Below are 18085 nucleotides of genomic sequence, written 5' to 3'. Positions count from 1 at the left end.
TTTTTTTTTTTGTCTCTTTTTTTTACTACTTTTACTTTGTGTAACCTTTAAATATTTTTTTTAATTTTAATTTTGTTTTTATTCATAATTCTAAAAATTTTATGTATATATGTTTCGTTATTTATATAAATTTCTATTATTTTTATACTGTGCTCCTATAAAATTTTAAAGCACATTATTTTATAAAAATTACATTTTTGAAATGAACTATTTATTCTATTACGTTTAAGAACTATTTTATATTCTATTATTATGTTTCAAATATGCCGTTTCTAATTTGATAAAAGAGTAACTAAAGATTCCTCTAAAATTTAACTAAAAAAATTTAAAGATACATTATTAAGTTTTTTCTTCTTTTATTTTATTGATAATTAAGTTTAGAAGTTTATAAAATATTAAAATATTTTTTTATACATATCATTATGCAGAATAATAACTAAAAAAGTTATATTGTATGTATAGAATGATAAATCATATATTTTTTTTCATTACTTAAGCAAAAATTGTAATATATATAATTAATAGAAAATGAATTCATTAGATACATAAAAATAGGATTTATGTTAAAATATGTATTCATTTGAGTATTTTTCTAACTGAAACTTTTAAATTTTCATATTTTTAATTTACAGAATCTCTCAATTTATTTACATATATAAGTTTACCAATATTTAATTTTAATACTTCTTTTTTCTTTGTCCTTTATATATGATCAAAATATTTTTTTAAAAAATTTGGATAAATAAAAAATATAAGAACGAATTCTTTTTTTTTTTTTTACAATTTAATAATTTATAATATTTTCTTATTTAAAAAAAAAAAAAAAAAAAAATACATTTTTTTTAATATATATATATATGTATGTTAAAATTTATTTTCTTTTTTATGTCGTTTTATCAAAAGTTAAAATGAAAGAATTTTCTCATATAATTGGTTTAGGGGATATATTTCAAAATGAAAAAAAATGTTGGGTGCTACTAGCAAGTAAATCACCAAGAAGAATAGAATTAATGAGATTAATTGGAATAAAAAATTTATATATTTGTGATTCTAAATTTGAAGAAAATTTAGATAAAAACAAGTTTTCTTGTGCTGAAGATTATGTTAGGGAAAATGCTTTGCGTAAAGGTTTAAACGTTGTTGAACACATATGGTTTAATAACAAAAAATATGAAAATACTAAAGAAGATATTAATCATAATGGAAAAAATGAAGCAAATGAAAGAGAAGAATGTATAGAGAAATTTAACAAAAGTGAGATAAAAAAATATGAAGTGAAAAGTCTTTATAGCAATTTTGATCCATTACCACATATAATTATTTCTTGTGATACTATTGTTGCTCTGAAGGATGATATAATAGAAAAACCATTAAATAAAATACATGCTTATGAAATATTGAAAAAATTATCTTCTAAAATCCACACTGTTTACACAGCTGTATGTATATTTTTATATAAAACTAAAATACCAATCATATTTGTTGAAAAAACAGATGTACACTTTGATGAATTACTAGAAAAGGATATTTTAGAATATATCAATTTGAAAGAACCATATGATAAAGCAGGTGCTTATTCTATTCAAGGTATTGGTAGCCAATTTATAAAAAAAATAGATGGATGCTATTATAATGTTATGGGATTACCTATACATAAATTATCAAAAACTTTAACAAAATTATACCTAGAAAAAAAGTTCTCATAATAGTATATTTAAAAAAAAATGTATATGCTTATATATATATATGATATTGATATTAATACCATTTTATATGTACCTTGTTTTTTTGCATATGTGCATTTTTTTTTGAAAATTTTTTTTTTTTTATTATCTTTTAATTGTTTTATTTAAAATTTTTTTGTAATTTTAAAAATAAAGGAAATGCATCTAGATTTATATATATTTTTTTGTCTTTAGAAAAACTGTCATTAAAAAAGCAAGTTCAAATAAAAAAAATTTATGCCACTTTTTTGTAGAAATATATAAAATAAAAATAATATAAATTGAACCCAAATAAGAATAAATGGTAATAAAATATAAATTTAAAAAATTAACATTATTATATTAAAAAAAAAAAGGATATGTTTTTATAAAATGTTATACGCACTGCCTTGCAGATTAAAAAAAAAAAAAATACAAAGAATACGGATAAGAAAATACGAAGTTTTAACATATTCCTATCTTTATAACTAAAAATTAGAAAAAAAAAAAAAAGAGAAAGAAAATACAAAAAATGAAAAATTATATGTAAAGATATATCATTTATTTATATAAATGCATTTAATTAATAAAAATACATTCATTTTTGTGTTTTAATATATGTTACAACTCTTTGTTATTTTAAAAATATGAAAAATTCTAAAAATATATATTTTTTTTTTTTAAATATAAGTATAGACTATTTTATATAGAAGTAATTTATAAAAGGAAATTGTCTTTTTTTTCATCCTTCATATTTATGTTGTTATGTCTATATAAGTAATAAAAATAGTCAAATTATTTTTTTGCATTTTATTTAAAGTGTTTTTTTTATATTTATATACGTATGTCTTTTTTTTTCTACATTTCAAAATTTATTATTATTATTTTTATTATTAAAATTTAATTTTATATATAAAAAAATAAAATTAACTACAAATAAAATTATCAATTAGAATATTAAACATTGTATATGCTTTTTTTCTTTCTTTTTTCTTTTTTTTAAATATATATATTCATTCATGTATTCCATTAAATATATATCATATTTTGTTTCTCTCATTTTATGTAGATTAATGCAAAAAAAAAAAAAAAATTAAACAAACACATTACAAAAGGAGGAAACAAAAAAAAATATTTTTTTTTTAACTGTTGTGTAGATACATCCAAATTATACTTAAATTTTTTTTTTAATATAATAGAATGCTTTAATTAATATTATCTATGTGAGATATATAATCATTTTGTTGTTTTAAGTTAAATATAATTGCATAAATATTTATTTCTATTTTTAATAGAAAAAAATACTCTGCCACGGATATATTCTGTTATTATATTAAATGTAATTACGTTTATAAATTATAATTAAATAAAAAGGGGAATATGGATATACTAATTAAAACAATTTCATCAAAAATACGAAAAAATACAGAAAATTTGAAACTAGACAAAAATGTAATCCCTATAAATGATAATGAATTTATTTATTTTAGTGATTATTTGATAGATAAAAAAAATGATAAAAAAAAAAAAGAAAGTGATAAAGAAAAAGAAAAAGGGAAAAACAAAAAAAAGGAGAATGCAAAAGAGAAATTTAGTGAAATTCTATACGAATTGAAAAAAAACATAAAAAGTAGGAAACTAAATAAGATTATAAAAAAAACTACTTCTTTAATAAAAAAAAGCAAGATAAATAGATTAATTTTAAAAAAAAAGAAAAAATCAGATGATGATAATTTTTTAAAAGTTAGATTCATAATTTATAAAAATAATAAACGTAATATACCATATAATGACAAAAAAGAGGAAGAAGAAAATGATAAGAATTCTAATAAGGAAATAACAAAAGATAATGCACATAATTCTTCTAATAATAATATTAAATCGGATATATCCGATGGTTTCTCAGGTAAAAGATTTAAAGATAAATATAGTGGGAATACTGGTTATAAACAAAAAAAAAGTCACAACAAAGAATTTAATTTAAATTATACTACAGATTTTTCTAATGAAAAGAAGTATAGTATGATAGAGATAAAAAAATATGAAAAATTTTTTGTTGACGACAGAAAGGTTTTGTTGAAATTATTAAAAAAGGATAATAAAAAACATAAAAGTAAAAAACTAAAATTTAAAAGAGAAGATATAAGTGAAAAAGAAAATAGATCTAATTCTGAAGAAACTTCATTTATAAATAAGAAATACAGGAAATTTAACAAATTAAAAATGAGTTCTTTAGAAGAAAAACTACAAAAGGATTCAACTCATCTATATAATATAAATAAATCTACTTTTAGAAAAAATGAGACTAATTATAAAAAACTTGACAATAAATTAAGAGAATACGGAGCTAATTCAGACAGTTATAGTGTGTTAGAAAAAAATAATAATAGTGAAATAAATGTAAAAGATATAGAATGTTCACAAAAATTATTTTACAAAGAAAAAGAAGGAAGTGATATTACCGATAAAGAAAAATTTTTAGATAGTAATAAAAAATTTGAATATTTCAGTAACAACTTTTCTGAAGATGATACTGATTCAAATGAAAATATATTAGGTAAAAATATAATAGATTTGAATATTTTTAAAAATAAGATAAAAATTTTTAGTAATTTAATTGAAAACATAGAACCATCAAGAAGCTATAATGTAGATATAAGCCATCCTTTATATAATTTTTTATGTAAAAATGAAAACTCATACTTAAGTTCTAATTGGCATGATAGAATAAATTTTGCCTTTCGTAATATATGGGGATTAAAGGATTATATATATGATGAAAAGACTGAAGGTGAAAGGGAAAAAGAATTTTATAATGAATTAGAGTCATTTCATATGTCAAGTAAAATAGGTGCATGTGGACTAATATATTCTTTATTTTTAAAAAATGAAAAAAATAATAATTTTATTAATTATTTCAAAAAATGCTTTGTTAAGTTATCAAAAGAAAATTACCCACATATTTATAAAATTTATAAGCCTAAATTTGATGATGATTTAGTGTTTTTATTTGATAGCCTTGTTTTTACAGTAATATTAGGAAGTGAAAAAAACAATATAAATTACAATACAGCAAGAAAAATATATAGTAATGATTTGAAAGGAAAAAATGTATTATGTGATTGCATATTTAATTTAAAAAAAAAATCTAGGTTTTCTCTTCCTATAGCTAGCCAAATTGATTTTATGGGGATACGCATAATTTCAGAACCTTTAATGCCTTTGAATGAAAATGAAGTTCCCATAGATGTCATTAAAGATATTTTTAAAAATGTTAATATTAATGATTATATGAGTGAAGAAGATAAATCTTTTGTTCATTGTCAAGATGATATGAATTATAATTATGATAGCAATGATATTAATAAAGATTATAATAATAATGATGATAGAAAGATAAAAAAAATGAGTAAATTAAAAAAAAAAAAAGAGGAATATTTAAAAAAAAAAAAGGAAAAAATATTTTATGAAAGACTGATACTAGAAATAGAAAAGTATGATCTTACGTTATATGATCAATTAAAAGAAATGAGTAACTATGTAAATTTCAATTGTTGTATTTTACCTTTTGGTTTATCAAACTATTTTGAATGTAAAATATTTAAAAAAAGAAACAATGTAAAAATTTTTAGATCGATTATAGATAATTTATTTATTATAAGGGGAACGGAAGAGATATTACCTCCATTTATTTTTAATTTTAAAGAAGAAAATTTTACTACACGATTAAGATATGAATTTATAAAATACTATTACAAGCGTCCTTTATCTAACACTACCTTAGCAATTAATATAAAATATAATGAATTTGAAGAGAATGTAAATAATTTAGATATCCTGAAAGAAGCTAGTAAAGAATCTCTTAATAATATTGATAATTATGTTATACCTAAAATTATAAATCTTATAACAAATTTTAATGATAGTTATGATATAACAGAAACTTATCATTCTCATGGGATAAACATATGTAATTTAGGTTATTTACTAAATAAAAATAAATCACCTGAATTTCTTTCGGAAATTATATGTAGAGAAATTATTTGCAGAACATTAAAATGTATTTATTACGAGCATATACATTCTTTTATAATCAAAGTTTTAAAAAAAGATGAACAAAAAAGTGATAGTATAAATAATTACGGTAATAATAATAATGTTATTCATAATAATTATACTTGTAATAAAAATATGAATGATGGTTTTATTTGTTGTTGCGAAAAATGTTTCACTTATTTGTTTTTTTTTCCTGAGTTAGTACCTCATGAATTCATAATCCGATTAATAAATTTAACTTTAAATATTAGTAGTGCAGACTCTTTAAAATTTTGGAAAAATATACTAATACCACATTGCGTAAAAAAATTTCATATTAACTTAACAGATCATATCAATATAAAAGAAATTGAAATATATGGGTTATTTATATGCATAGAATATCATTTTGGTATTTCTTTTAAAAGAGAATGTAAAAAAGATTGTAAAGTTAAATTACCTCTAACATTGGATGACATGTCTAGTTTTTGTTCAATAAAAGATCATCATTTGTTTCCCAATATTGATAAGCTAAAAAATATTTTTAAACCAAATATTAATAAAAAAAAGCATATAAATGATTGTAATCAAAATATAAAATACGCAAACACTCATAATGAAAACATATATAATAGAAACTATTCATTAAATTATTTAAATAAGACAGAAGAAGACAAGAAAAATAGAACAATAGATAAATTCAAAAATGGCAACATAATAAACCACATAGATAATAAAGAGAAAAAATTAGAAACTAAAAATATATATTCATTATTAGAAGGAATAAAAGATGAAAATATATCTTGTCATACAAATTCACAAAATAAAGTAACAGAAAATAATAATAATGTAGATAATTGTGAATTTCATAGTTTTAATAAAAAATATGACAGAAGTAATAAAAGTTATTATCAAAAAACAAGCTTTTTTTTATTTTATCCTAAAAGCAAAATATGTTTCCCTAAATATTCTACGTGGTCTTATAAAACAATAGAAAAGCTATTTTCTAACATTATAATTCAAGAAAAATTTAAAATAAAAAATATTTTAAAAGAAAATGTAATAAATATAATTGATGTGAAAGAAAATGATTTCTTAAACAAAAATAATATTTGTACTGTTGGTTCATGTAGCAAAATAAAAAGTTCTATTTATGAATATAATATTCCTTGTCATCCATATTGTATATTAAATGAGAAAATGGTATGTATAAATTATTATAGAGCGAAAAAATCAATTTTATTATTATTAAATATTAATATTAATAAAAATATATTTGAAATAACAAAAAATTTTCTTTATTTAGCATACTTACACTTTGAACATGGATATATAAAAAAGTGTTTAAAAGTATGTTATTATATTTATGATACTATTCCAAATATAGGTGTTCTAAGAAGAGACATACTAATTTTAATTTTACAATGTAAAGTTAAAGAAGAGAAAATAGATGACGCACTAATAGTTTATAAGCTAATTGTTATGTTCAGCAAATATTATGATGGAGAATATAATATAAGCACTTTACTATGCAATCTATTATTAGCTAATTATTACTATGATAAAGCAAACAGTATAGTATATCAATATAATAATAATAAAATGAAGGAAAAAAGTCTATATAATAGAAATAACGAAAAAAAAATTAATAATATAAAACATAATGATATTAATATATCTACTAATGATACAGGGGAAGAAAAAGAAGAAATAGAGGATAAAAAACTCGATAATATTGATTATATTCAATTAAAAAGAAAATATTTCCTAAAAACATTGTATTATTCTAAAGAATGCTATAAAATTATTTCAATTGCTTTAAATGATATTATTTCCCATTGGATATATATATCTTCCTTAATACTTTTAGGAAATGCCTTAGTATCTTTAAATCAGTTTCAAAAAGCAATAATATTTTACAGTTTATCATTACAATATTCCATAAAAGGAAAAATGCCTAATTTTATTATTTTACAAAATAAATGTTTATTAGCAGACTCATTAAAAAATAGTGGAAATTTTGAAAAAGCAATTGAAATAGCTGAAGAATGTTTGAATTCTTTAGATAATTCAATTAGTTCCACTCATAATTTAACTTTATATATAATTTTCCGATTAGCTCAAATGAAGCAACATGTAGGTTGTAAAGATTTAATTTATCCTAATATATTTTTAGATAACGTTCCAAATGCTCATATTAAAAAAAAAATTTCTTTGACTGATTTTATTACATTCGAAGAAAAATATCTAAATGAAAAAAGTGCCAAATATAGAAAAGAAGCTATTGATTTATATACTAAACTATATTACAGACTAAGAAGTAAGGGAAACTATAGAGTAGTATGTGGAAAAGATATATTTGGAAAATTTTATACTAAAGATGATTTATTAAGTATAGAAAATAATACGAATATTTTAGAAGAAAATATCGAAAGAATTTCTGTAGTTATAAGAGAAATACTAAAAATAAAAATAGTTTCTCTAAGTACTAATAATCAACTTATGTTAGCTTCAAAATTACTAGCAATAGTTTTATCAAAGAATTCTTCTTCTTTTGTTAAAGAATTAACATTAAAGAAAAAAGGAATATATAAAGATCTTTTATTTAATCATATATATGAACTTGATAGCATAAATGAGAAACTAGAAGACAATATTATTTATAATGCTAATAATCAAGTAAATTATATAAATGAAATTTATAATAATGATTATATGTATGATAAAAAAAAAAAAGATACTATGTTAAATTTTCAACTTAGTGATTTCCATTTAAACAGACAAAAAATTTTTTTTGACAGAAGTTGCTATACAAAAGAATATGATCTTATATCTATTGAAAAAATATTATTTGATGACACTTATTTTAGTATAGAAGATATATGTAAATATTGTTATTTAAAATGTAATAAATATAATAAACAAAACTTAGATGAAAATAACTCTAATTCTTTACTAAATCCTAGTAAATGGTTTGATATTCTGTTTTATAATGTAATGAAAAGTACTTGTGATCATTTACAATTACTTATATTAATAGATTTAACTAGAATTTTTCTAACACCTCTACAAAAACAGCTTCTTTTATTTCGTGTAAAATCATTATGTAATATTAAGGATAATGATAAATTCTCAGAATATATACAATATTTATTAAATAATGAAGAAAATAATATTTTACATTTAACCAAATTTTTAAATAACAAGAAGAATTTTTTTTTTGGTGATAATTTACCAAAGGAGTTTTCAAATATTTATAAAAAGGATTTGAAAAAAAATATTGATTTCCTATCGAATATAATTGTAACTAATCCAAAGTTTCTGACATGCCCTAATGAGTTCACAAATTCAGATTAAATTTCTTATTTTGTTTAAGGATACTATTTTATAAAGAATAAAATAAATATATTACATGACAATAAAAAATAATGAGTATTAAAAAAAAAAAAAAATAATAATAAAATTATATAACATTAGCATTTTTAAAAATTGAGAATATAAAAATATTAGTTAAAATATTAATGAATAATATATGTATAAATATATTTTTTTTTTTGTATAATAAATTAAAAAAAAAATGTTAAGGTAATAATTTTAATTTTAGTATTTTTTTGTCTTTTTATATTTGAGTTTGGTATCCTTAGTTATGAAATATATAATTCATATTATATACTTAAGAATTTCTTTTTTTTTTAATTATTAAAAAAAAAAAAAAAAGATAAATAATTTATTTTAAATGTATTTTCTTTTTTTTTCTTTTATCTTTTATCTTTTAAAAAATTAAATAATTATTTTATTTTATAATATTTTTATGCAAATTGACTCAAAAGACTAATCAGTCTTTATGCAAAAATGTGCATAAATTAAATAAACAAAAGATAGATAATTTCTAACATATTTTTCATTTGGAATAATTTAAAATATTTTTTATTTATTTCAATTTCGTTTTCTTTTAATATTTTACAAGAAATTTATTAGAAATAAAAATGAATGAACATACTTGCAAAGGTTTATTCTTATATAATTCTGTTACAAGTGAAAAAAAAAAAAAAGACTAATAATAATTGGAGTTTTTAAAGAATACTTATATTTGAGCATACGATAAAATTTTACTTTATATATAAATCATAAAAAAAAATAAATAATTAAAAAAAATATTAATACAATTAATTAATGAAAACAAATTATTATAATTATTTATCAAAATTAAAAGATAAATATTAAAAACAAAAAAATTAAAATATAGGTATTATTCTTTTTAATCCTAAAATTTGTGATGCCATATATTAATATCTGCTGAATGAATGTAGATGAAAAATTTACAAATACCTATTATGAATATGAAATAATAATTTTTAATAGTTTAAAAAAGTATCTTTTGCAATGAACATTAACATAATATAGAATAATTATTATATATATAATGGAAACAACAACAACAACAAAAATATAGTAAGTAAATGTTTAAAAATGACTATGAATAAAAAAAAGACATATAATGAAGATAATTTAACATTTCTAAATGTGTATTCTGATGCTCTATTTAAATATACAGAAAAAGAAAAAAAAAAAAATGAATTATCTGAAATATTTTTATTAAGAGAAAAAATACGAGATGGAAAAAGATTAATAAAAATAAATCTTGACATAATCTTAATTATTGTTTTGTTTTTTGTTCTTTGTTCTTCTACAAATGTAATAAAAATTAGAAAATTTCAAAATTATATATATAATAACTTGAATGAATCAAAAACATATTCTGAATCCTTTTATAAATCCTTAAGTGATAACATAAGAAAAATAAATGATGATTTTTCTTACGAACCAAAAAAAAAAGATTATACGGTCTTTAAAAATATAAGTAATAAATTTGAATTAGCCTCATGGATAAAAAATGTATTTGCTGAAAAAGCTTCTAAAGAAAATTTTTTAAATAATAACATTTTATTTGGTAATTGCTGGAGAATAACAATGAGATTATATAAAAAAAAAGAAGATATATCAAATAATATTTACAAATATAAAAAATTATATGAAATATATTCTGATAATTCATTTTTGACTGACATAGAAAATGTACAAAATTTTAGTTCTATTTATTTTGATAAAAGATGGAAATATAATTTTTCTAAAGATTTATCATATAAAAAAATAGGAGGATTATATCAAATAATATGTGAGAAAGATTACAATAAAATTCAAGAAAAACTTACTCAAGGAAGCTTTTACACAGAGAATTATCCTTACTTTATACCAGCTGTTATATTAACTAATTATAATATAGCTTCTGTTACTGTAGATTTTTTATTATTTAATCCTTTATTAAATATAATTTCTTATAATGCTTTAAAATTTTCTTTTTTGCCTAACACAAAAACATATAAAGAAATAGTAACTTCATCTGCTATATATAATAAATTGAATATTTATTTTCTTATTTCCTTACCTATATTTTTTATGCTATTTTTAATATATATTACAATAAATATTAGAAAAATGATATTAGTTGGTTTCAAATTGTACGTTAAATCATATTGTACCAATTTTTTTCTCATAGGTAATTAATTAAAAAAAATTATGTATGCATATATATATATATATATATATATATATATATATATATATATTTTTATCACTATATATAAAAGTAATAAATTTGTATATTTTAAAATTGTTTAATTTAAAAATATTAATATGTAATATAAATTTTTTTCTTTTTTATTTTGATATAATTTTTTTATAGTTGCTATTATTATTAATTTCATAGCATTAGCCGTATATCTTCTGTCTCATTCTAGATTACCTAATTTAAATTTAGAATACAAAAATGGGAAGTATATAATAAATAAATTGTATTCTCAAATTACAGAAGATAGAATTGCATATTTCTTACATGATATGCATTTAACTATATCATATATAGAAATAATAAAAAATATTTTTATTAGTGTAACAGCAATAACTTTTGCTTTATCTTGTATTGTTTTCGTAAAACATTTTGGTCTTCTAGTGAAAAAATATAGTGACGTTGAGAAAAATATAAGAAAAGATTTTTTGTATCCTTTTTTTATTATTTTAATAATTATATTTGGATGTTTAGCTATTTTTTCTGTATTCTGTCATAAACTTTTTGATATATCAGAAAATGTTAGTTCTAGTATGCTATATGTTTTTATTTTTAATGTATGTATTATTTTTGCAAATTTTCAAGGCTTCAATATTTCTTCCATTGTAAGTGAAGAAAACATTTTATCTTACTTTTATACAATTCCTATTCTTTTTTTTATTGTCACTATAAGTTTTTCTTTCATATTTTTTTTAGCTATTAAATCTTTCATTAAAAGAAATAAAAAAATATATAAATCATTTATGTATCTATATAGTAAGTTATTAAGAGAGGGGAAAAAAAAAAAATGTAAAAAAGAAAAAAAAGGAGTATTTTTTGATAAATTTTTACACGATATGAATTATGATTATAATTTAGATGAGAAAGAAGACATTAAAAATGAAATAAAAAAAAAAAAAAAAAAAGACCATATAGAAAGAGAAAATAATACAACAAATAAAGTTAATGAAAAAAGTAGCACATATATAGTAGGAAGCTCCGATGAAGATAGCAAAAGAAAACGTCACTTAATAGATAAAGATGAACATTTAAGTGATCAGAATAATAAAAATTTAGAAAATATATATGAAAACTCAGATACGAATAGTGACGAAAACTTAGAGAAAAGTAGTCTAGAATCATCAGAAAGTTCTGATATTTGTGAAATAAATGTTGATGACATAAACGAAGGAGTAAACTTAAAGGATTTAATAGATGATAGAAAAAACTCAAAAAACGATCAGGTTATGTATTATGAAAAAAATATAGAAAAAAAAATTTTCAATATAGAAAAAATTTTAGATTATTTTTTAAACATGAATAAAAGTTTTTTACCTTTTTCTTATAAAGAGAAAAAGCATATTTTAAAAAATTATAATGGCAAGAAATTTAGTGGGAAATTAATTTTTTATATATATTTGTATTCTTTTTTGTTGATATTTATCTTGTTATTCATTATTAATGATTATAAAAAAATTGGTGAAAGTGAAAAACTATTAAAATATCAGATAGAAAATATAAGCTATTTACCAGGTAATGATTTATTTACTAGTATGCAATTCTATCACATAGAGAAAAATATTAATATAAATATTAAAAAAAAAGAATTTAATTTCAATAAAATAGAAGATAAAAGTGACGTTATACAGTGGCTAAAAACATGTTTTATTTCTTTTTTACAAAATGGTTATAATATACAAGAAAATGATACAAAATTCCATGATACATATATGTGGAAGGATATATTTTATTTTAAGTATAGGAAAGGAATAAATATAAGCATATCTTCTAGAGAACAAATTAAAATTACAAATGGGAAATTTATTTGTGATAATAAACGAAAAAAATGCAAAATAAATATAGAAAATGAAAAAGGCAAATTAATAAATACTATAAATGATATCACACAAATGATTGACGATTCAATTAAAAAAATTGAAATTTCTTTTATTTTATTTGATAAGGAAAATGATTATAGCGTTTTAATTAACATACATTTCTTTTTTACCTCTAGTGGATATATATCAAAAAATATATTTTTTGGTCATCTATTTTTTAAATCTTTTAATTATTCTTATTTTAAAGGTGTTGGGATTAATATTCTATTTTTCACATTACTTTTAAGTTTATTTTTAATTATCTACTTATTTTTTTTTAAAGATTTTATGAGCTTTTATAAGGTGTGTATTTTAGTTGCAAATGAATGTAATAAAAATATACTTGCTCAAATTAACAAAATAGATAACTTAAATAATAATAAGGAAAATGAACATTTAGAAAAAATAAGTAATTTGGATAACTGGAATGATTACAATTTTTATGATAATAATGATATTATTATGAATAACAAAAACCGAAAAATCATTGAAATTGACTCACATTTTAAATTAAAAATTTACCTAACATATATTCTCGAAAGTAATATTTTAGATTTTATCATTTTTCCTTTACATGTTTTAATTGTAGTGTTTTGGCTAGTTTTATTAGTAGATATCAGTTGGATTATAAATAATAAAAATGATATAGATAATTATTTTAATGTTCATTTAAGTTTATTTTCTTATAATTCTTATTTCATAAATGTCTTTTACTTGTTTATTTTTTTAACCATTATAAATAAGTTTATTTTCCTTTCTAATTACTTTAAAAAGGAAATATTATATGAAGCATTACATTCTAATAAAAAACAATTAATGAAAAGTAGTGCTTTATTACTGTTTTTCTACGTGAATTTTACAATATTTAATTTTTATTTTTATGGAATTGATGATTTTAATGACTTAACACCACGGCAATATTTTATTTATTCTATTTTAATTTTATTAGGTTTTGTTAATATTGAAATTTATTTAAAATTCAATATTTTTTACTTCTTATTAATTATCTTACCTTATTTAATTTTAATACGTTTTATTTTTATATATGCATTTTTTGCACCAATATTTGCAACTTATATTATTTTGACAAAGAAAAAAAGTAAAAATAGAAAAAAAAAAAAAATACACGACAAAAAAAGGGATAATTCCTCCTTTACATTAACACAATTAAGTAATGAACAGTGGAATAATTTAAATGAAGAAATAAAACAATTTGCAAAAATGGAAACTTATAATATGCTACAGTTTTTTGAAGATTTAAAATGTCAATTAAAAAATAAAACAGATTTGTCTATAGTACTGAAAAATACAAGTGAAAAATTAAGTGAAAAATTCTATACATTTCAGTTGGATTTACGCAAAATTGAATTACAGTGGAAATTCAGAAGTAAATCACTAAGTTCATCTGTGGCACATTTAGAAAAACTAAATAATCAAATAAGTACAAATGAAGAGATTATTATTGAAAATAAAAATAGAATATTATCTTTAAAACAATTCTTAAAACAAATTAAATCAGATTCATGAATAAAAAAAATAAAAATATGATAATTCCAATTATAAAAATAATATTAAAATTTTATTTAAAACAATATTCCTAAAAAAAGATGATTTAATTTAATTTACCTTCGTTTTTTATTTTTAATAAATATAATAAAAATTTAAAGAAAATAGAAAAATAAATGTAGCAATTTAAGTTACTGTAACCCTTTAAAAAACAATAAAACTTTCATAGAACTTTTGCTTATAAATAATAAAAAAAAAAAATTTTTTTAATTTTATATAATTTATTGTCTGTTTTGTTTTTATTTTTTTATTATTTTAAAAATTTTATTCTTATTTTCTATATTCGGAATGTATGCTAATATATGTTTGTGCTATAATTTTTTGAAATTATTTAAAGCTATTCAATCCTTATTTTCAATTAGTTTAATACAAAATACAAACATTTTCTTTTCAAAAAAAAAAAAAAAAATATAAAAATAAAAAAATATTATTTAATCTTAGTTCATACATAAAATATATAATTTTATATGCCATTTTTATAAATTTTTTTTATACTTTAGCAAGTTTTTTATTTTTTGTTGTAATATTGTAATTAATGAATTAAATAACATATAATATTTTTAATTTTCATTGAAAAGTTAAAAAAATTAATATGTATATATTTATATAAATATATTTTTATGGAAAATTATTTAATTGAATTTTTTTTTTTGTCAAAACTTTTTATATTTAATCTTAATATTACTAAAAAGTATTATCTTTATATAGTTTTTTTATTTTATTTAAGTATTTTATATGCGAAAAAATGGGAAAGTAGTAAAAAGGACAATTTTTTTTTTATTAGAAAAATTAATATTAAAAAAGAAAAAAATTTATTGAAAAATGATAGAAATACTAATAATATATCTCTCTTAGAAAAAAAGTATAGAAATGAAAATAAGAACATTGTTTTTATTGAAAATGGTACAAATGATGAAAATAAAATAAATTATATAAAAGATTATTTTAATAAAAATGTAAAAGAAATAAAATATTTAAGTGATCTTCAAAAAAATTTTATATACTTAATAGAAAGAAATAATAATATGCTATTACATGCTAAAACATCTAGTGGAAAAACAACTATATGCATATTTTATTTTATTTTAAAATTTTATTATAAATGTGAATTTATTTTTGATGAAGATATAGAAAGAGAGAAATATATGAATAAGGAGCATTTTAAAGATAATATATTTGATAGGAATAAGTACGAAAAATATCTGTATAGAAATAAACTTATGTATATACCATTTAGTGAAAAGTGCTCAGAAATTTTTGATATTAGAGAAAATAAAGAATTATTAATTGAAGAAAAATCTAATATTAAGTTAAAAAATGAAAAAATTCTCATCTTATGCCCTTCAAAAGAGTTATGTGTTCAAATTTCTCAAAATATATTATCTCTAATAAATAATAAAAATAAAGAAATAATTAAATTATTTATTGATAAACAAGTTGATAAAAACAAACAAAGAAAAGAGAATAATAAAAAAAAGGGAAAAAAACAAAAAGAGAACGATAATTTAAAAGTTGAAAATATTAAGCATAATGAAATTTCTAGTTCTTTAAAAGAAATGAAAAAAAATACAACTAATACAAATGAAGAAAAAGAGAAAAACAAATGGAAATTAAATGAAAACATTAGATTAAATGGAAATAATAATATAAAGGTAAATGAGGAACTTACAGAAAATGATATGTTAAAAGAAATTAATAAGTTAAAGAATGCTCTTTTTCTTATAGGAACTCCTATTAGCTTTAAAAATTACATTTTAAATTTGGAAAAAGAGAGTTTAAAAGAGTTTTTACAAAGTATTAAATACATATTTTTTGATGAAATAGATAAGCTCTTTCCGTCATTAAAAAAAAACAATCTTATAAAAACAAAAAATAATATAAAAAAGAAAAATGCTTATTTAATATTAGAGACAATAATGTATATGAATAAAAAAAATTTAATTTTTATTGGGTGTTCTAGTACTTTAAATAGGGAACTGCATAGAAAAATATATAAGTTATTAAGTTTGAATAGAAGTAATTCAAAAAAAAAAATTTACTTATTAAGAGAAAAAAACAGTTCATTACAAACAATAAATAGCCAAGAAAATAATTTAATTAAAATAAATTCTTTTAATTTTGATGAAAACACAAAAAAAAAATTAAATGAAAATGACGAAAAATTTAGAAAAGAAGGAAATACTTTTGAAAAAAATGTGACTAGTGAAATAGAAGAATCTTATTCTAAAAATTTGGATTTTAATAAGCACTTAAATAATGAAAACATAATGCAAAAATATGTAATAAAAATAAGAATTCCTAATAATATTTATCATTTTTATCATGTGATAAACGATGAATTATTTGAAAATAAAATAAAGGAATCTTATAAAATAATAGAACATTTTTGCCAACAAAAAATTTTAATTCTAATTAAAAATGGTTACTCATTAATGAATATAAAAAAATTTTTACAAGAAAAAAATATATTTTGTATATTATTACATGAGAAATTACAAATATCTTTACAGGAAAATAATAAACACTTAAAAAAATTGTGCAATAATTATGAAGAAATAAGAAATTTAAAAGAAATATCTACAAAAGAAAAAAAATTTATAAATAAGTTTCCTGTTATTATAAGTTCATTTGACGCTATTCGAGGTTTTCACATAAATAATTTAGATATCGTTATTTTATGTAATAAACCAAAAAATGTAAATGAATACATTCATTTATGTGGAAGAGTAGGAAGAAGAAATAGAGTTGGATATTCAATCTTGATGGAAAATGAAAAAAATATAAATATTATTAAAAAATGGCTAACCAATATAGATGTAAACTTTAATAATTTATTCTTAAATAATAATCCTGTAAAAATAGAAAAAGGTGGTGAAAAGAAAATGAAAGAAAAAATAGATTTAAATTATTTTGCTTCTTGTATATTAGATGAATTAAAAGACGATGTATGAAATTACAATAAAAAAATAAAGAAAATAAAAATATTATCTTATATTTTCTTCTAATTATATAAAATATTTTTAAAGTTTAAAAAAAAAAAACTGAAAAAATTTAATCATTCTTTTTTAAATTATATAAAATATTCTTATAATCCATAAAAATTAAAAATATTTTATTCTTCAAAAGTATATTCATTACAACATATCATTGAACTTTTTATTCAATAACAAAAAAGAAAAAAAAGAAAGAAAAAAAAAAAAATAAATAAGTATGAATTTGTGCAATTTTCAAAAAAGGAATAAGAAGAATTTAAAAAATTGACGAGTTGGAAAAAAAATAAAAAAAGGGAAAATATAAAT

The 18085-nt window shown here is 18.4% G+C and overlaps 4 protein-coding genes across 4 annotated transcripts; all 4 read left to right on the top strand.

The window, feature by feature from the left end:
- Nucleotides 1-908: 908 nt before the first annotated feature.
- PRELSG_1411600 (septum formation protein MAF homologue, putative) lies at nt 909-1706 on the top strand (the record flags this gene model as incomplete). The annotated part of the gene is made up of 1 exon (XM_028679166.1): nt 909-1706. One exon carries the CDS (start codon nt 909-911, stop codon nt 1704-1706), a length of 798 nt encoding a protein of 265 aa, XP_028534907.1.
- A 1377-nt stretch (nt 1707-3083) lies between these two features.
- On the top strand, nt 3084-9095 carry PRELSG_1411500 (conserved Plasmodium protein, unknown function; the record flags this gene model as incomplete). Its single annotated transcript, XM_028679165.1, has 1 exon — nt 3084-9095. One exon carries the CDS (start codon nt 3084-3086, stop codon nt 9093-9095), a length of 6012 nt encoding a protein of 2003 aa, XP_028534906.1.
- Nucleotides 9096-10208: 1113 nt separating this feature from the next.
- PRELSG_1411400 (conserved Plasmodium membrane protein, unknown function) lies at nt 10209-14747 on the top strand (the record flags this gene model as incomplete). The annotated part of the gene is made up of 2 exons (XM_028679164.1): nt 10209-11295; nt 11482-14747. 2 exons carry the CDS (start codon nt 10209-10211, stop codon nt 14745-14747), a joined length of 4353 nt encoding a protein of 1450 aa, XP_028534905.1.
- Nucleotides 14748-15406: 659 nt separating this feature from the next.
- PRELSG_1411300 (DEAD box helicase, putative) lies at nt 15407-17737 on the top strand (the record flags this gene model as incomplete). Its single annotated transcript, XM_028679163.1, has 1 exon — nt 15407-17737. One exon carries the CDS (start codon nt 15407-15409, stop codon nt 17735-17737), a length of 2331 nt encoding a protein of 776 aa, XP_028534904.1.
- Between the last annotated feature and the right edge of the window lie 348 nt (nt 17738-18085).

This window comes from Plasmodium relictum, assembly GCF_900005765.1.
Source record: "Plasmodium relictum strain SGS1 genome assembly, chromosome: 14".
NCBI classification, from domain to species: domain Eukaryota; phylum Apicomplexa; class Aconoidasida; order Haemosporida; family Plasmodiidae; genus Plasmodium; species Plasmodium relictum.
Note: the sequence above shows the minus strand (reverse complement) of the source record. Positions and strands in the feature narration are given on the sequence as shown.